Raw genomic sequence first — 21,470 nt, 5'->3', positions numbered from 1 at the left:
TCTCTATCCAGTGCACTAGATGTCATTTCTGTGTGCTGCTTTGTTCCTCTGCTATCAGTATGAAACACAAAATTCAGTACTTTGAATAGATTTAGAGAAGAGAAGACTGTAGATAGACAGGTACAACTTATGTGGGAGGATTTGTTTAATCTCTGCATATCACCTGAGACCAGTCACTTCACTGGGTATGTGTAAGGGTTTACAATCCCGTTAACCCTCCTCTCAGCAATGCACCTGTATATGCTTTTCTGCTCTCACTAACACACCCGCATCACCATTCCAGCCATCTTGTTCACAGGCTCATCTCTCACCCTACACTTACACAGACTGCCCCTTCTCAACTCTGCTCCTGCATGCCTTATCCACCCTTCTCACTACCGTAGCTGCATTCCCTGTGTCCCTTTCCTCTTCCTACTGTGTCTAGTTACACCCCCTCTCCCTCCAAGCTCTCTGCCCTTGAACTTCATCCTCCCCCTGACCCTGCAACGCCCCTGCCCCATACTTTACCCCTAAACCTGCCAATTTTGCTATATACAGTGTGTGTGTATATATATATATATATACACTATATTGCCCAGAAGTATTAGGCCACCCCTCCAAATCATTGGATTCGGGTGTTCCAATCACCTCCTTGGCCACAGGTGTATAAAATCAAGCTCCTAGGCATGCAGACTGCTTTTACAAACATTTGTGAAAGAATGGGTTGCTCTCAGGAGCTCAATGAATTCATGCGTGGTACCGTGATAGGTTGCCACCTGTGCAAAAAGTCCATCCATGAAATGTCCTTGCTACTAAATATTCCAACTGTTAGTGGTATTATAACAAAGTTATAATTTACATGCAGGTCAGGTTAATATAACCCAACACAGTTATCCTTTACAGTGTTAGGGGGAACTCTGTGGACCCTGATGTAAAAGGGAGCATTGTGGACCCTGATGTAAAGGGGAACTCTGAGGACTCAGATGTAAGGAGGGGACTGCTGCAGACTGTGGCGTAAAGAGAAACTCTAATGTAAGGGGGTCTCTGGTCACTACAGACCCCTCCTTACATCAGAGTCCACAGAGCTCCCCCTTACATCACAGTCCAAGAGACTGTAAACATACTACAGAAGATGGTCAGAGACTGCAGACATACTTCAGGAGACGGTCAGAGACTGAAGACATGGCACAAGGAATAGTCAAAGACTGCATACATGGCACAAGAGATGATCAGAGACTGCATACATGGCACAAGAGATGATCAGAGAGTGTGGACATGGCACAAGGGATGGTTAGAGTATGTGACAAACAAGAGATCCCTGTGCTCAAATACCAACAGCTAGTACATGCATTTATCCATCAGGTGCTAAAGGGGTGTAACCACATATTAACACTAGAAATTCTGAAGACCCTCTGCACACTGGTATATACCCTTTCAAGCAGACTATGCAATAAATAGGGATATTTTGTTCACACATATTGCAATACATGCTTAAGCTGGCCAACTGCGTCAAAGTAATCCCTCTATGGCTAGTCCTACTCTGCTCTGCCTATGCAAATGCTACTGTGGACACAATGCTAGCATAGGGGAAAAGACACAATGGGGAGAGCTACAAGGTTCAGGTCTGGCTATGACCCAACAATACAATAAACAAGAGATCCCTGTGCTCAAACACCAACAGCTAGTACATGCATTTATCCATCAGGTGCTAAAGGGTTAGAGAATGCGGACATGGCGAGAGACATTAGACATGACACAAAAGATGGTCAAAGACTGTGGACAAGGCACAAGAGATGATCAGAGACTGCGTACATGGCACAAAGGATGATCATAGACTGCATACATGGCACAAGAGATGATCAGAGACTGCAGACATGGCACAAGCAATGGTCAGAGACTTCATACATGGTACAAGAAATGATCAGAGACTGCATACATGGCACAAGAGATGATCAGAGACTGCTGACATGGCACAAGTGATGATCAGAGACTGCGTACATGGCACAAGGGATAATCAGGGGCTGTGGACATGATGCAAGAGATGATCGGAGACTCCAGACATGGCACAACAGATGATCAAAGACTGCAGACTTGGCACAAAAAATTATCAGAGACTGCTTACATGGCACAAGAGTTGATCAGAGACTGCGTACATGGCACAAGAGTTGATCAGAGACTGCGTACATGGCACAAGGGATGAGCATGGACTGTGGACATGGCACAAGAGATGATCAGAGACTGCGTACATGGCACAAGAGATGATCAGAGACTGCGTACATGGCACAAAAGATGATCATAGACTGTGTACATGGCACAGGGGCTGATCAGAGACTGGTTTAGTGGACCTTTCCCTGTCTACTCACCATGTCTGTGTTTTGTCCCTCTTCTCAGAATGGAGGTGTGTGTCCTCTGTCAGTACTGAGCCAGCACCATGCTTCTGTTTTGGTGTCATCCTTTTGGCTCTGAATCTGCCCCAGACGGCACAGTGGTCAGGCAGACTGAAGGCAGAGGCAGACTGGCAAAAGATGGAGCAGCACCTCTATTGTGGCTGGGGATAGCATTGGCAGTAGGATGGCAGCGCCGGTGAAGTGGATCCAATTCCATCCTCGCTCTCATGCCACACTAGACCACACACCCTCCACTTCTTATTTATTTGTAAAAGGTGCCAAGTGGAGCCATCACATCACTGGCTGCACGATCAGCCACCCCCTGGCCATGTGCAGCAGAGTCCAGCCAGATGGCTTTGGAACTGTGCATACAGAGTTCCGTAGCCAGCTTGAGGTATTTTATTGTATTGGCAGCCACTATCCGTAATGGACAATTTATGGACGGTTGGCAACCCTGGATCCATGGAGGTCTAACTTCACAGCTTATAGGACTTAAAGGATCTGCTACTGATGGCTTGGTGCCATATACTACAGCATATCTTCAGAGGTCTAGTGGAGTCCATGCTTCAATGGATTATGGTGGGTGGTCATAATGTTATGGCTAATTGGTGCATATACAGTATAGTGGGAAATGACAGTCAGAACTATAGCCTTGTGAAATCAATGTCTGTGTTATTTCAGCCAAAAAGAAACAAAAAATGCTTTCATCAGCAATTAGTTAGTATAAAAAGAGCTTAACTTCAGCAATAAGAGAAAACAACCAACACAAAAATGTACACAATCCTGCTGTGCTTATCAAGCTGTTTTTCCAGCTTACACTGGCTGTCAGCAAGATCCTCCCATGTCTTAGCAGCTACAGAGAACGGCAGGGGCGGACTGACCATTTGGAAACTCGGGCACTTCCTGAGGGCCCGGGGTCAGTAGGGGGCCCCATGAGATACCCCTGGTACCTTTTTCATAGGCTTTTTTGAGTTTGGGCAAGGACACAGGGGCCCCATGATCTCCTATTGCCTGGCGGCCCCATGGGTTGTCACTCCGCACCTGGAGAATGGTCTTCTCCTCTCTCAGCTCAGGTGTGCTTAATAGGCAGGGCTGTAGGAGAAATATCTGCCCTCTCAAATTAACTACCTCTTATGCAGGCCATAGATGGGTCGAAAATCGGCCGATTTTTCTTTTAAAAAAACAAAAAATCGGTCGTTCAAGCGGCCGACGTTACCAGCAATGGTAAAAAAAATCGGCCGATTTTCATCCCGTCAACAGCCGGCAAAAGTGTCCCTGCAGAGAGCTCCGCTATTTCTTTGACAGTTCCTTGACATTTATAGTGGTTGCAACAATGTATCTATTTGTATCCATTTAGGATACAGATGTTTTTATTCGGAAATAGATACATTGTTGCAACCGATATAAATGTCAAGGAACTGTCAAAGAAATAGTGGAGTTCTCTGCAGGGACACTTTTTGCCGGACTGGAATTCCTCTTCTTTTTCATCCTCTTCTTCTTCCTCTTCTTCTTCTTCATCCTCTTCCTCTTCTTCTTCATCCTCTTCTTCATCCTCTTCTTCTTCTTCTTCATCCTCTTCTTCTTCTTCTTCCTCTTCTTCTTCTTCCTCTTCTTCATCCTCTTCTTCTTCATCATCCTCTTCTTCTTCCTCTTCTTCTTCTTCTTCATCATCCTCTTCTTCTTCCTCTTCTTCTTCATCCTCTTCTTCTTCTTTTTCATCCTCTTCTTCATCCTCTTCTTCTTCCTCTTCTTCATCCTCTTCTTCTTCTTCTTCCTCTTCTTCCTCTTCTTCATCCTCTTCTTCATCCTCTTCTTCATCATCCTCTTCTTCATCCTCTTCTTCATCATCTTCTTCATCCTCTTCTTCATCCTCCTCTTCTTCTTCCTCTTCTTCTTCATCCTCTTCTTCTTCATCCTCTTCTTCTTTTTCCTCTTCTTCATCTTCATCCTCTTCTTCTTCTTTCTCTTCTTCCTCTTCTTCTAATTCTTCTTCTTCATCCTCTTCTTCCTCTTATTCATCCTCTTCTTCCTCTTATTCATCCTCTTCTTCTTTTTCTTCTTCTTTTTGACTTCCTCTTGCAGGTCACTGCTCATGCGCAGATTTTTTTTATCGGTAAAAAATCGGCCGATTTGCCCATCATTGCCACGAAAATCGGCCGATCTGCAAAATCGGCCGATTCTTTTCCAACTTTACCGATAAAAAAAATCAGCCAAAATGCCGAAAAACGGCTGAACGAATAGCCCACTAACGATCCGAAAATCGGCCGATTTTATTTTCGGCTGAAAAATCGGCCGATTTTCGACCCATCTATGGCCTGCATTAGCCTTTCCTAAGGCTCATTGTCTACTACAATATAAAGTATATATTTATAGAGATAAAAGATTTTCTTAAGATCATTTAGATTTTCATGTCATGTAAAAAATTGCATATAAATATTAAATATTTACAACTTTTATAAGTACTTGTAATAAATAAATAAATAAATAAATAAACTTTGCACTTATCAAGTGGTAAGTGTGAGTCCAATACTCAGCCGGGGTTCACACTGCATACCTATTCAAATTACATACAATTCCTTGCAGTGCGATTTGAGCCCATTCATTCTGTATAGCTCAAATCGCACCGTACCCACACGAAAAAAGTTCAGGCACTGTAATCAGATCGTATGATTGTTCACACCCATGTGATCCGATTCTGGCAATCACATTGTGTTTTAGGACCTGTTTTTGGGGTGTCATTAACCACTTGCTCTCCTGAAGATTTACCCGCCTTCCTGACCAGGCCATTTTTTGCGTTATTTTAACTGACAATTGTGCGGTCATGCAACACTGCACCCAAATGAAATTTATGTCCTTTTTTTCACACTAATTGAGTTTTCTTTTGGTGGTATTTGATTGCCTGTGCGTTTTCTATTTTTTGCGCTATAAAAAAAAGACCAACAATTTTGAAAAAAAAACAATATTTTTGACTTTTTGCTATTAAACACGTCCAGTAAAAAAATAAAAAAAATCAAATTTCATCATAAATTTAGGCCAAAATGTATTTTGCTACATGTCTTTGCGAAAGAAAATCCCATTACGTGTAAATTAATTGGTTTACGTGAAAGTTATAGCATTTACAAATGGTGGTATATATACTGGGATTTTTATTTTTTAATTTTTACTAGTAATGGCAGTGCTCAGTGACTGTGGCGGAGATTCTGACACTGGGGGGAACTGACTTGGTGTCACTCACATCCCCAGTGACACCAATACAGTGATCAGTGCTAAAAAAAAGCAATAACACTGTATTTATGGCACTGGGCAGAAAGGGGTTAACATGAGGGGCGATCAAAGGGTTAACTGTGTGCTGGGTGTGTTTTACTTTGGGCGGTGTCTGTGTGCTTCCCTGTAAGCACACTGCTTTGGATGGCTGTGCTGTGCACAGCCATCTAAAGCCGTGTGCCCGAGCCTAAAAGGGAGGAGAACTGTTAGTAAACAAAACAGTTCTCCTCTCCATCGGAGATCCTCTGTAATCACCAGGTGCCGGCGAGTAATCACTGGCCGGGACCTGGTGATTGACAGCTGCGGCCGTGAATGGCGGCGAGGGTAGGGTATGCGAGGTGCCCCTACCCAGAAATGCGAAATCACGTACATATACATGATTTTGCACAGCCGTGCTGCCCTGTAGCAGTATTTCTGCTATAGGGTGGTCGGGAAGTGGTTAACTTAACACTGACACCTGCAGCAGACTGCATGAACGGTGTGGTAAACACGCCATATATATGTGATCCTTTTCAAATTGCTGTTTAATTGTTGCGTTTAGAATACACACACTTTAAAAAAATAATAATCTGCTGAACTATTTAGCAAATACAAAACTAGTGCTGGGTTTCAGACAGACCAACACATATGGGGAATATTTATAAAGCAATCAATCTAACATTTACCATTCACTGCAGTGGAATTAATCATTGTAATTTAAAGCACATCCACCAGGAAAATACGCCTGCACTGAATATTTGTTGAATTTCACATTCACCGCTTTATAAATACAGTACAGCCATACAAACAGCAGAACACTTTACAAAAAAGCATAGGATCTCCATTTGTTAAATGTTTATTTGCAAAAAAAGGTTTGTTTGTAAGTAAGGTTTGTTTGTAAGTAATGTGAATCAATGTGTTAAATAATTGATATATAAACTTCTAAACTTTCAAGTAATATTTCTAATAACATTGACCAAAAACTACAAAGTTTCTTTTTAAAATGGGAGCCTATTAAAACCTATATAACCTGGGATTGATGAATTAAGTGAACATTGGGATGGGATCAACTGTAAAATAAAATACATGGAACTGTTTTTCATTTAGCCAAGCCCAAATTATTTTATATATTGTTATTATTATTATTATTATAAAGGATTAATATAGCACCAACAGTTTGCACAGCACTTTAAAATATTTTATATATTTACACATGGCACTGATTTATTCATTATTGTGTGCATTATTTAGCCTGCTGGTGATATAGAAGTTTACAGCATAGACATCAACAGTAAGGTGACATCCCGCTTTGCGCATAATGTGATTACAAGCAGAGCTGTCAATCAAGGGAATGTATCAAAAGAAGTCTTCTTCAATGTTGACCTGCCAAAAAGTGCTTTCATCACAAACTTCAGCATGTAAGTACTCCAAAAGTCTTTCTTTGAATTTTAATTAAAAAAAAAAAAAAATGAAACAGCATCTTTAACGAATCCCACCGAAAGGAGTCTGTGCATAATAGTTATTTAGAAAGGTGTTCCTCAACTTTATAATATAATGTACCTCTTATAACAGCATGTTTTTCATTGCAGCTATGAGCATATTGATGTGGCAATGGCTTTGTTATTACTTATGATAATACAGTAGTAGAGTGTAAATCATGAATCTTGTGTTAAAAAAAATTATAACTAGGCCCCTAGTGTTAAATGTCAACATTAAATTTATTTTTGACCGATGATTTTAAAAGACCTTCCTGAAGATAGTAAGAAAACATGGAAACTAACTACTCTGTCTCCCTTTGTATTTGCACTGCACAAACTGTTGATGCCATATAACTTTTGTATAATATTATCTAGACATGTGCACTCCGGAAAATGTCATTTTTGTTTTGTTTTGTTTTGTTAGGCTGATATTCCTTTTCTTCATATTCGTTGTGTCAGTCTGGTCCATTTTTGGGATTTGTTTAGTTTCTTCAGAATTTGTTTTGTATATTCGTTATTCCAGATGGATTCAAAAAGTTTGTCAAATTCTTTTTTCTATTTTTGGACGAATCCAAATTCATTGTGCATAGCTGGTTGTTAAGGAGCTAGCGGCCGCCATGTCCATAACAACTAAAACTCATCTGCTATCAGCTAGATTCCCTGCTGACAGCAGAATGGAGACAAAACAAATGCCAGTTAAAAGAAAATGTTTAAAAAAGCGAGGGAGTCTGCTATGGATTTTTAGGGGAACCCCAAGTCAAAATTAAAAAAAAACTGGTGTGGGGTTCCCCCCACAATCCCTACCAGACCCTTAGGTCTGGTTGGATTTTAAGAGGAACCCCACACCAACATTAAAAAAATGGTGTTAGTGTATTAAAAACAAAAACAAAAATATGTCGCCTGAAGTCCTCTGAAGTAGATCCAACGTCAATCACAATGAATGCTGACCCACACGAAAAATAAATAAAAATAAAAAAACCTTCCACTCACTGAACACATGTCCTATCAAGTGACACTTGTCAAATGACAGGTAAACACGGGGGTGGGGTCACCCAGTGACATTTTTTAGTTAAGGACTTGTCAAAAAGTCTTTTTAATTTTACTTTTGACTTTTTTTTTGGTGAATAAATAGGAGTACTATGTACTCCATATTCATTCACATGACAGGGTCTTGGGATCTGTGGTCCCATGTTAAAGGGGGCTTCCATATTCCCATTAGTATTCCCCCACACTCCCACCACTACCGAGCCAGGGTTGTGGAAAAGCGGCCCTTGTCTTCATCTAAATGGGGACAAGGTGCTTTGGGGGAGCCTCTTCCAAAGCACCCCCATGTTGAGGGCATGCGGCCTGCTACGTTTCAGGAGTTGGAAGGGGGGCAGTTGCTTATCCTCCTGCTGGGCTTCATGCTCAGATAGGGGTCTGGTATGGATTTTGGGGGGACCCCATGACATTTTTTTTAATTTTGGTGTGCAGTTAGCCTCAAAATCAATACCAGACCCAAAGGGCCTGGTATGGGTTGGGGGAGAACCCCCACACTGTTTTTTTAAAACAAGTTTGTAACTGACTCTTTTTTTGATTCCCCATTGATGGCATATGAGTCATGGTTGTTAAGGATGCTGTGGCTGCCCACTCCTTAACAACCAGATATTCACAATAAATTCATTATGTTATCAAATGAATTTGAAAATGTGATTTCATCCGAATGAAACAAAAGCATTCGTTACTTTTGCTATAACTTATTTCGGACTTGTTGCCATTTGGTTCTATGTTTATTTGGAAATTAGGATACATCCGAATCTCCGAAAATGAAATTTTTTTCTAAAAAACTAATCAAAACAAAATGAATCGCACATGTCTAATGATAACTATTTTGATATAGAGAAAAAAAGAGATCTTACAGTTTAGGATTTCAAACTAACAAGCCTTGGGCAGGTGACAGGTACTTTTTATTAAGACATTTGGGGTCTATTAGACCCCTAATTTTGCCCATCCCACTGCTTTTTCCAGCCAAGCATGGAAATGTGCTTGATTAGCTGTTTACTCAGTTCAGCTGGGATTTTGATAGCTCTGAATTTTGAAATGTTTGGAGGTGAGCAACTTTCAGGTTCGCAGTCAGCAGAGGATATAAGAGAATTGATGTTCCCAACCTCCTCCCACTTATCATTGTGATAGAGTTTTCTGTGGTTCGGGTTCCCGGGTGGAGAACCCAGGAACTACTGAGGGAGGCTGGCACTTTGTGAGTCATAGAAAAGTAATTAGGCTGCTCTACAGCCTCCCAAATCACTTTTACAGTAAAGCCAAGTGGTGGCTGAAACAGAACTGAAACACGCTCATGGCTGTCACTGCAGCGGTGAGCTTGTTTAGCCTCTTCAGACTCTGTATATATCAGACATATCTGAAGAGGTTAAAGAGGGCCTGAACCGTGGAAAATGCAGAGGACTAGTCACCAGTATTGCCCTTGGTCTCACTGTAGCTGATCTTTTTCTCATAATTGATTTTTTCATTTGGTGTTGTACACTGTGAGGTTCATTTATGAAAGTCAAATAAACTGTTCAATTTGCAAGTGAATACATTTTCCCCAGAATTTAGTAAATATGGTAAATATGGTGAACCTTCATTTTGCAAAGAATGCCCAATCATGCGCAATGAAAAAAATAAAAAACATAATTTTTGCTTGCGCATGATTAGATGATAGAAGCCAGCAGAAGTTCTCCTCTTTCACTAAGCTTTAGGGTTAGTTCCCTTACAGAGCTACAAAATGAACAGTCTATTTGCTTGTATAAAATCAACCATTGTATCTCTGTGTTTGGGCAACCATCTTGATAGAGAAGCAATGTTATAAATATATAGTGCCGCGCTCCTATTTGCTTGTATATATATATATCTTGATCCTAGGAGTATATGAATTAATATCTGAAACAATTCATAAATCACTGTGACTAGTGAATAAAAATAATCAATATTAAGTAATAAATATAAATAAATCACTAGTGAATCACTATAACTGGTGAATCAAATGAATAAAAATATGAATCAGCAACCTACATAGATGTGACTGATAACAATCAATCCTTAATTAAATGTGACTATAAAGGAATTAAATACAAATCAACACAATTCTAAATCTGTGCCCCTCTGATCTGCTGTGATCACTTCATCTATATAGTGCAAAAGCATACATATAAGTGCAAGTGCAAATACATAAAATATAAAAGACAATAAATTAAAAAGTCTTTCAAATAAGTGCAGTGTGCAGGTGGGTTCCTTATTCCCTCTCGCCGAGTGCTTAGTGGTCTCCCTATGCGCTCACCTTAATATTTGCCTGAATAAATTCAGGCAAATACACTTTTAATCCTTCCAGGATTGATGGGATGATACTCTTATATAAGCTGTTCCAGAAGGTAGATATGGATTTATAGGGATTCTCCTGTGCTCTCCTCTTTCCCTTTGTACAGCTGCTCATAAATGGACTTCCTGACCAGCTCTCTAGGAATCTCCTACTTCCCCTCCTGGGGTCACCACCTTCTCCAATCCTCCTTTCACCAGCATAAGGAATGTGGGTCAATTGAGAGAGAGAAGAAAAAAAGAAGAAAAAAGACCATGGTGCCTTATCCTTGTGTATAAAGGAAATTTATTGCTGCCAGTTGCGGTATTACACGGCTTTGATGTGATCCAGGACAGCCTTGATGGTAACATACAGTAATACTCTGCCTCTGCCTCTGTAGTGCTGTCTGCCTCCGTCTGCACTGGAATCACCGAGCCTCTCCGATGCAACGTCGTGACGTCAGAGCCCCTCCCCTACGCGTTGCGTCACAGGGTCACGTGACTTCATCAGGGGGAAATGATTGGATCATCAGGGGGAAATGATTGGAAGTCCATTTATGAGCAGCTGTACAAAGGGAAAGAGGAGAGCACAGGAGAATCCCTATAAATCCATATCTACCTTCTGGAACAGCTTATATAAGAGTATCATCCCATCAATCCTGGAAGGATTAAAAGTGTATTTGCCTGAATTTATTCAGGCAAATATTAAGGTGAGCGCATAGGGAGACCACTAAGCACTCGGCGAGAGGGAATAAGGAACCCACCTGCACACTGCACTTATTTGAAAGACTTTTTAATTTATTGTCTTTTATATTTTATGTATTTGCACTTGCACTTATATGTATGCTTTTGCACTATATAGATGAAGTGATCACAGCAGATCAGAGGGGCACAGATTTAGAATTGTGTTGATTTGTATTTAATTCCTTTATAGTCACATTTAATTAAGGATTGATTGTTATCAGTCACATCTATGTAGGTTGCTGATTCATATTTTTATTCATTTGATTCACCAGTTATAGTGATTCACTAGTGATTTATTTATATTTATTACTTAATATTGATTATTTTTATTCACTAGTCACAGTGATTTATGAATTGTTTCAGATATTAATTCATATACTCCTAGGATCAAGATATATATACAGTGGGGATCGAAAGTTTGGGCACCCCAGCTAAAAATTTGTATTAATGTGCATAAAGAAGCCAAGGAAAGATGGAAAAATCTCCAAAAGGCATCAAATTGCAGATTAGACATTCTTATAATATGTCAACAAAAGTTAGATTTTATTTCCATCATTTACACTTTCAAAATAACAGAAAACAAAAAAATGGCGTCTGCAAAAGTTTGGGCACCCTGCAGAGTTAATATCTTGTACTGCCCCCTTTGACAAGTATCACAGCTTGTAAACGCTTTTTGTAGCCAGCCAAGAGTCTTTCAATTCTTGTTTGAGGTATCTTTGCCCATTCTTCCTTACAAAAGTCTTCCAGTTCTTTGAGATTTCTGGGCTGTCTGTCACGCACTGCTCTTTTAAGGTCTATCCATAGATTTTCAATTATGTTGAGGTCAGGAGATTGTGAAGGCCATGGCAAAACCTTCAGTTTACGCCTCTTGATGTAATCCCCCATGGATTTTGAGGTGTGTTTAGGATCGTTATCCATTTGCAGAAGCCATCCTTTCTTTAACTTCAGCTTTTTCACAGATGGCATCAAGTTACCATCCAAAATGTGCTGAAATTTTATTGAATCCATTTTTCCTTCTACTCATGAGATGTTCCCTGTGCCACTGGCTGCAACACAACCCCAAAGCATGATTGATCCAACCCCATGCTTAACAGTTGGACAGAGGTTCTTTTCATTAAATTCTGTGCCCCTTCTTCTCCAAACGTACCTTTGCTCATTCCGGCCAAAAAGTTCAATTTTAATCTCATCGGTCCACAGAACTTGTTTCCAAAATGCATCAGGCTTGTCTATATGTTCATTTGCAAAGTTCAAACGATGATTTTTGTGGTGAGGACGTAGAAGAGGTTTTCTTCTGATGACTCTTCCATGAAGACCATATTTGTACAAGTATCTCTTTATAGTGGAATAGTGTACCACAACTCCAGTGTCTGCCAGATCTTTCTGGAGGGATCGTGCAGTCAAACGTGGGTTTTGAATTGTTTTTCTCACAATCCTGCAAGCTGTTCTGTCTGATATTTTTCTTGGTCTTCCAGATCTTGCTTTAACTTCCACTGTTCCTGATGACTGCCATTTCTTAATTACATTCCGAACAGAGGATATTGACATCTGAAAACGCTTTGCCATTTTCTTATAGCCTTCTCCAGCTTTGTGAGCGTCAACTATTTTCAGTTTCAGTTTTCTAGACAACTGCTTAGAAGGACCCATGGTGCTGATTGCTGGGGCAAGGTCAGATGAGTCTGGGCATTTAAAACCTTTGAGATTGACATAACCTGATCTTCCCAGACGATGATTGAGAACAATCCATGACACTGGCAGGTCTCAGCTTTGCAAAGGGGGCAGTGCATGCTATAAATTCTGCAGGGTGCCCAAACTTTTGCAGACGCCATTTTTTTGTTTTCTGTTATTTTGAAAGTGTAAATGATGGAAATAAAATCTAACTTTTGTTGACATATTATAAGAATGTCTAATCTGTAATTTGATGCCTTTTGGAAATTGTTCCATTTTTCCTTGGCTTCTTTATGCACATTAATACAAATTTTTAGCTGGGGTGCCCAAACTTTCGATCCCCACTGTATATACAAGCAAATAGGAGCGTGGCACTATATATTTATAACATTGTATATACACTAGCAAGTGAGTCTGTGCAAGAGCCAGCGCACCTAGCACATTAAATCAGCAGATAATTTCATACTACTCACTGAATGCCTCATTAATAATAGCTCACAAGTATTCACCATTTATTTGATAGAGAAGCAATTCCTCATTTCAGGGCTGCCCCTTTTTATGACAGATATTTTGATTAATGATGGATAAATAATCAAGCAGCAGTAGCAGGGGCATAGAAAGCAGAGATCCACAGACTGAATGAAACATAAGCAGGGGGATGCTTATTTGTAGGTCCTCAGATACAGCTTTCTTTCATGGAGAACACTGAACAGCTCAGTAATGACATCACCAAATTTCATAAGAATAGCTGTGAGAGTGACAGTGCCCTAGGTGATCTCGCAATGCAGATATCCAGCTATATGGCTCAGGGCATGAGGGGAAGGGGGAAGGCAAGGCTGCCGATAACTATAGAGCTATTTATTTTGATGTTGGAGTTACATCAAAGGTAAAGCCTAAATTTGTCATCATTGTCCACATTTACAACATATTTACTGTACAATAAAAAGAATCAATAAAGAAGCTGTCAGTTTTTAGTGTTTGTAACATGAAAGCAATATTGATGTTTATTTAATTAAGGATAATCGATGGAGTAACATACACTGGTGTAGTTAAAGAAAAAGAAGTTGCAAAGAAACAATATGAAAAGGCTGTTTCAAGAGGACAAACAGCTGGACTTGTGAAGTAAGTTATGTATTATCTGTAAGTCATTTAATTCCATGTGCAACACACAGTGGGGTTGATTTACTAAAACTGGAGAGTGCATATTCTGGTGCAGCTTTTGCATAGTAGCCAATCAGCTTCTAACTTCAACTTGTTCCATTAAGTTTTCACATAAAAACCTGGACACTGATTGGTTTCTATGCAGAGCTGCACCATATTTTGCGCTGTCCCTGGTTAAGAGTGGCTGTCACTGCAATTACATTAGAAATATAAAACAGGTTAGTAGAGGTAAATGGTAAAAAGTGCTAATATTTCTAGTTTGCTCCCAGGATGCTCTCCATTCTTCTGGTACACAAAATAGTGATTAATCCTGGTGATACTTTTAAAGGAGGAAAGTGACAGGTTTACTTTAAATCTTTTTATAAACATGGCTTTACACATTGGCCCCTCTAGTGAGAGAGAGCAAGCAATGCTTGTGATAAACTCCAGCAGTAGCCAACCAAACTATGAATATTGATACTTTGATATGGAAAGACAGTGATGAAAAGAGTAATAAGGCACTTTTTAAATAGATAAACTGATACATATATGGGGTCGGTTCACACCATAGAAACGCAGTCCGGATGCGTTTCTGTATGCGTGTTTTTAGCACGTTATCGTGCATTTTTGATGCATTTTGGTTCATTTTTTCCCCTCTTTTTTTCTTCAACTTAAGGGCCAGTTCACACCACAAAAAGACACTCAGGATGCAATCCAGATGTGTTTCTGCTTACAGTTCACGCCACGCTCTGTTCCGGTGCGTTTTTGATGTGTTTTGCTGTGTTCCAGTACAGTTCTGTGCAGAAAAATTGTAGCATGTTCTACTTTTTTTCTGCACTGGAAACTGACTGGAACTGACTGCACTGATGTGAACTACGGCCATTGGAATTCATGGAAAACATTTTTGATGCAGAAAACATACATTTTTGATGCAGAAAAAAACACACTGGACTGCATCTTGTGTGAACCAGCCTTAAATAAGGACATGTGCATTCTGGTATGTTTTTATTGCATTTAGGTGTATTCTGGTGCATTTTTGGTGGATATTTGTTGCGTTTTGCTGCTTCCAGTACAGTTCAGTGCAGAAAAAATGCAACATGTTCTACTTTTTTTTATAGAACTGGAACGCACTGAAATTGACCGCACTTGTGTGAACTATGCCATTGGAAACTATGTAACCTACTATTAGTGCATTTTTAATGCAGAAAAAAAACTGGACTGCATGTGGTGTGAACTGGCCCACAGATACCACTTTTTTACATTGCTCTTTGTTTAGTCATTTCTTTATATGTTCTGTTGGTGGGGCCAACAAATAGTAGAGTATAACTACCAGAAATAGTTTTGTAACAAAATAAAAAAACAGTACTAGGTATAATATGGAATGAACTGCTAGAAATCTCCACTGCAAAACCCCCTATGGACATCCAAAGGTGCTAGCAGTATGTGGATTTATGATACCACAATGCACTGCACCCCTAATTGTGCAATACCATGTGTAATGAGTTGATGTGAAGCTAGCCTAAGCTGCAGTTACCTTTAGTGCAACCTGCATGTGGAAATGATTTGTAGATTTAGAGATGTAGGTATCTGAAGTTATATGCAAATCTTTACTTTTCCTGTAAATGCTGAGTTTAGCCCCACCCACCTCTAGCATCCTTATGGTTTGAATTGTACTGAAAGAAATAAGTAGGTTGCCGTTGCTTACGTTTACGTCTTAAAACGGTAATTACCTAGTTATCCTGCTCATCTAATGTCTTCATTATGCTCTGAGTCACTTATTTCAGGCCAAGTATTGAATTTAGAGGCAGTCAAGCAATACGCATTTTCAATAGGTCAGCCTCTATAGTTCTCAAAGTACTTGTTTCCTTTAATGTGATGGATAGCCTTATTGGCCAGTCAGGAGGAAGAAAGGAGCGGGAACAAGTATGACTGTTACATGATTTTTATATCATTTCAGATACCTATTTCTCTGATAACTTCTGCTTATTTGTTGTTTTTATTATATACTCAGAGTTGCCTGCAACTCATGCAAAACATCAACTGCTTGTATAGTATATGTTAAATGATTTATCATCTACATTCTAAATAATAATGATGATCCCAGAAATGTAAAGTTTGTTTTACCAATATATAGAGCATCTGGCAGGAAGACTGAGAAGTTCACGGTGTCAGTCAATGTGGCATCAGAAAGTAAAGTCACCTTTGAATTGGTCTATGAGGAAATGCTAAAACGACATTTAGGAAAATATGACATATTCATCAAGGTTCAACCAAAAGCACTTGTTAAACACTATCAGGTATATATTTTGTGCACAATATTATTACTATTGCTACATTATGTTATTATTATTATTATTATTATTATTCTGCTGGTATGTACAGTATGTTATACAGCAGAGGTATTGATTTAAAATTCAAGGAGGTCTGGTCACTAAAATGTTCTTCTGGCTGAGGTCCGAATAGGGTGTGCCCATCAGTGTGTCCCCTTACATTAGGTGTCGCCATCAGAGTGCAACTTTACATCATGTATTCCCATCACATTAGGTGTGCCCATCATAGTGCTCCTTTACATCAGTTGTCCCCATCAGAGAGCCCCTTTACATCAGGTATCCCCATCACAGTGCCACCTTACATCAGGTATTCCCATCAGAGTGCCCCCTTACACTCAAAGTACCCCTTTCCATCATATTTCCCCATCAGAGTGCCCCTTTATATTATATTCCCATCAGAGTGCCCTTTTACATCACATGTGCCCATCAGAGTGCCCCTCTCCACAGTATATGCCCCTTTGTGCCACCTTAACATAACATGTGCCCATCAGAGTGCCTTCTTAGCATAAAAGATGCCCATCAGAGTGCCCCTTAACATAAAATGGGCCCATCAGAGTGTCCCTTAACATAAAATGTGCCCATCAGAGTGACCCTTAACATAAAATGTGCCCATCAAAGCCCCTTAACATAAAATGGGCCCATCAGAGTGTCCCTTAACATAAAAGATGCCCATCAGAGTGCCCCTTAAAATAAAATGTTCCCATCAGAGTCTGTGTCGGAATGAAATGCCTGTAAAGTGTAGCCAATGATCTTCACCAAGACCGGATCTAGGGGGTGCTGGGTTTTCTGTTGTTTACAGTTTACAGTTTGTTGTTTCAGTTTGTGAATGAGTGGAATCCTCCATACAGAGGCTTCTATTGACCCATCTGCAGTGCAACTGAGGCTGCAGAGAAATGGAAAGTGGACTATGTCCCTTCTCTGACTCATATAAGAGACATTGGGGTCTGTGTATACCCCTGATGTCTCATCAAAGCCATCAGGGATGAATTAAAAAATATATATAGTAAGGCCTTACTTACACTGGGCATAATACAGCATACACAAGTGCAAGGCTGTGTTTACTTACATGAGGATGCACAGGTGTTTCATGCATCCCCATCCATTGATGTCAATTGGGAATCAGTGGCTGCATGGACACAACCGCTGCTCTTTGTTTTGGCTTCCGCTTGCATGCATGTCCCTGAACTTACACTTTCTGCATTTGGGGCTGTGCACCCACAATTGACATGAAATGACATGAATAGGACTGCCTGCTCAGGGATGTACTGAACACCTGTGCATCCCCATGCGCTTAAACACCGCCTGTACATGGGTCTACGACCCATGTAAATGAGGATTTTGTAGGATTTTAAAAGAAATTTTGGAAAACGTGTATTTTTACTGAAAATAGTGATTTGATAAACATATGGGCAACTTTTAGGGGGATTGTACTAGCCTCTTGATTTTTTTACTACACCCCCAGATCAGACAGGCTAGATCTGGCCCTCCTTCCCATGGATGATCCTGCCCAGCCTCTTAAAACCAGTCAATTTAAAGCCACAAAGATTCCTGTGCTTTTAACAGGGTGACAATAAGTTTATACCTTTGCAGTATAGGTTTCAGTTTAGTGATTCCCTGTTTAAAGGGCAGGAATATACAGTACAGTATGTGGCATTACAAAGACTTAATAAAAGGTGGGGGGATTAGCTTGCTGGAAGCACTGACCCTTCAAAAACTAGTAAATGACTGTGCATTTTATGCGTTACCAACTCCTGACCCCTGCACTCTGTACATTATATACACAAGACCACTGCACTCTGTACATTACATACACCTGACCCCTGCACTCTGCTCCCTGGTCTGTATATTACTTTTCCTCATGACCCTTGCACACTGTGGATAGCCAATTACTGACCCTGCACTCTGTACATTACACACTCCTTGCACTGTACATTACCTACACCTGACACATTCACTCTGTGCTTAGATACTTCTGATCACCACACTACAGTATGTATGTAGGCTCAACTTTTAAGTGTCTCCTATGGGTGAATAGTGGGGGGGAGGGGGCCTTGCCATGTAGACTCTATGGGGTTCCATGATTTTTAATGGCAGCCCTGACAACATGCATGAGGAAATACATGACTCTGCACCATAGAGCTTGGTAGGCGCAGAATCTCAGTGAGACAAGTTGGCTTGCATTCCTCCTTCTCGTTCTTCAGTTTGGCATCTTCCCCCTCCACAACATTCTACTGCTGCATCTCCTGCAACATCTGCAGCCTCTACTGACAGGAAGAGAAGTCTCTTAAGGAGTTTCACAGGCTTAGGATTTACTACATAAAGTGGAGAAGAGGGCCAGAGGCCACGGCTGAAGAGAGTGAAGAAAATGCTTGAACATCTGTAGAATTCTCCTACACTCCAACATCCTTTTCAATGCATGTCTTGGAGAGCTCTTATGCAGGTCTCAATCTTTGTCCCTGCCCATTACAGGCAAGGAATTTCTAGACATGTTCAGATTCTGTTTTAACAGCTTTGACGTATAACTAAAAGCAAAACTTTTTTTGTTTTGGATAGAGTGCAGAGGGATCAGAACACCTGTCAGTTTCTATTGCTGCCTGTGCCCCCATTAGGAAGATTTTCTCTTTCTATTTGTCCTGTTTACAGTTATCATTGAAAATAAAAATAAAATCCCAAACTTTGGGCTGTTCCTGGGGCAGTAATAAAGGGGAAATCTTCCAACTGGGACACCAGTTTTGGTGACCCTAGTGATAACCAAGGATTCTCTCACTTCAGAGGAATTTTCTCTCACTTTCTTTTTGATTATAGGACAGGAAGTGAAGGGAAACCTCCCCAATGGAACATACGATGGTCAAAAACACATCTGGCAGGGGTTATAACCCTCCTATACTCTATCCAAAATGAAAAAAAGTTTTGTCTTTAGTACTACTTTAACTAACTTGTTAGCAAATAATATTTTCTTCACAAAGATGCATGTCCAACATGGTGGCTAGTTTCAATAGCATAAACACCTTTCAGAATCGCTAATACTAAGAGCCCTAGTTAGTCTATAAAAATGGTCAAAACTGTGTCTTTTCCATCCACAGAAGGCTCTCCAGAACTAAGGGCCAAGTCCTTAACAAAAGGGGTTATCTCAGTTCTTTTACGTCTCTCTATTGCTTTACTTTGGGGTTCTCCCCACCTTTCTCCAAAGGGTAAGCCACAATGACAGTCATCTGTGTTACAATTTCTATGCACTCTGCTCCCTGTTGAAGGACTGTACTCTGTTGTGGTGCAGTACAGCTCCCTTGAAGGGGTGACCACGAGTTACTTAAGTTCCAGCTTCACTCAGCGCTGCTGTCCACTCCAATTCCCATGCAGGGCTCCCCCTATGACATGCCAATGTAGTGCCCTCTAGGTATAGGCTTTATTATTTTTGTTAGATAGAGGATGGGTAGCAGCCTGGGGTGAGTCAGCCTGGCAGTGAAGTAGTGAGTTCACCTCAGGACAGACTGGGAGGATCTGCAGGTCAGGGCTTCTGGAGCCTTCCAGAAACACTGAAAACTTTCTGGAAGAGGGGTGGAGGAGGGGAGGAGGCCTAGATCTGCATGCCTGAGAGATCTTGACCAGTCCCCTGGCAGGAGGCCTGGCATGGTGACCAAGGACAACCCTTAAATGTGCAGCAGAACCTGTGCAGCAGGGTTAGTGACGGGTGGAAGATGGACTGAGAGGAGGTTGGAGTGTGGACCCTGGGAGGGGGCCTACCTACAGGCTGGTTGCTGGACAGAAAGATTTCCACTGTCCCACCGTCTGCTAGGGAGGACAACTTGTCAGCCAGGAGGCCAGCCCAGTGAAAGGCCTGAAAGTAGCTTCAACCAACCAAGTTAACAGGACAGTGTGAGTATTTCTACACCCTCTGGACCAGATAGAGGGAGAGGGTGGTTAGGTGCAAAACCCAACTAATTTTCATCCAAGACTACTTAAATGTTAGCTCTTGGAATTCCGTGCCCAGGGAAACCCTCATTGCAGCTAGGTGAAGAGGAGGATTCATCTGGGGTCTGAGGAGGTTCATCAAGGGGACTTCAGTGCTTCTTAAAAGAGACAGTGCTATTTTTTGGATTCACATCCTTGTGTACAGGTTGCTAAGAAGTTTGTCCTCAAGTCTGCAGTTCCTTGGGCATCCTATATACCCCTAGACCCTATCCAAGTTGTTAAGCTCTTAATAAAAACATCTAAAACTCAGCTCAAGGACTTTATTACTGACTGTGTGTGTGTGAAGATGTGAAGAAAATGCATGTTGCCTAGCCATGCAAAGGTTAGGGGGACCCAAAAACTCAGCGGCACCTAAGGGGGTAGTGCTACACCAAGATGGCTTCCAAATCTCACAAGAACCCTGTATCTATAATAGACACGGGCTTTTCCAATATGGCTGCCTAGAGCCCACTACAGAGGACAAGTCAACCCTCTGCAGGGTTCCCTCAAGTGCACAGAGCATCATAGCAACTATGTGATGACTCAGTTCTCTGTGCTTCACATTGTTACTGGGACATAGTCCTGTTTGGCTTTGCTCAAAAGAGAACCTTAGAGAAGTGGTCTGCTACCCTCCCAACTTCCATCCATCCAACCAAAATGAGATCCTGTTACATGACTAACTATGGTGACACAAGTTAGTCCTTGGTTACAAAGAATACGCATTTTACTGATTGTGAACTATATTTAAAAATAACCAGAAGTCCTTATAGAATCAGCTAAAACACGTGTTTCATACAACTTAATTTACAATTAGAAAAAAGTTTCTCCTCCCTAATAACCTCAATCCAGTGGACAATATGAAAGTTCTTTTTTTAATAATTAGTTTGTTTGGATCTTATGAGACATTATTTGAGTGTTGATAGGTATATCAGCTATAATTTTGACAAAAGTTTGCAGGCAGGTGCTTTCTCCACTATAGGTGGTGCTTGACAGAGTGGTAAAACCACAGTCTGGAGAAACCTAGCTTCTCTATGATATCAGATGACCCCTGGTGGCCATCTTGGGTCAGCAGGGCCTTTATAGGTCCCTGCTCCCCCTGAGGTTTGGTGCACTTTTGCGAAGTGGTCAGTGTAGGGAAAGATCACCCGTCTGTTAGGAAATGTGATTAGTGGCAGGGAAAGGTTCCTGATAAGTAGAGACAGGCTAGGGACACACAATCCTTCTCGGAAGCC

At 40.8% G+C, this 21,470-nt stretch overlaps 1 protein-coding gene across 1 annotated transcript in view; it reads left to right on the top strand.

Annotated features, from left to right (window-relative positions):
* Nucleotides 1-21,470, top strand: part of LOC149458639 (inter-alpha-trypsin inhibitor heavy chain H3-like) — a 263,380-nt gene that overhangs the window by 10,308 nt on the left and 231,602 nt on the right. Inside the window, exons 3-5 of the mRNA XM_089681994.1 lie at nucleotides 6,861-7,027; nucleotides 13,838-13,942; nucleotides 16,095-16,257. Coding sequence (XP_089538120.1) covers nucleotides 6,861-7,027; nucleotides 13,838-13,942; nucleotides 16,095-16,257 — 435 coding nt within the window. The remainder of the gene's footprint in view (nucleotides 1-6,860; nucleotides 7,028-13,837; nucleotides 13,943-16,094; nucleotides 16,258-21,470) is intronic.

This window comes from Staurois parvus, unplaced genomic scaffold (genome assembly GCF_062004578.1).
Source record: "Staurois parvus isolate SC_StPar_1 unplaced genomic scaffold, SC_StPar_1.0 ptg000282l, whole genome shotgun sequence".
NCBI lineage: Eukaryota > Metazoa > Chordata > Amphibia > Anura > Ranidae > Staurois > Staurois parvus.
The sequence above is the reverse complement of the archived record's forward strand: the minus strand, read 5'-3'. Positions and strand labels throughout refer to the sequence as shown.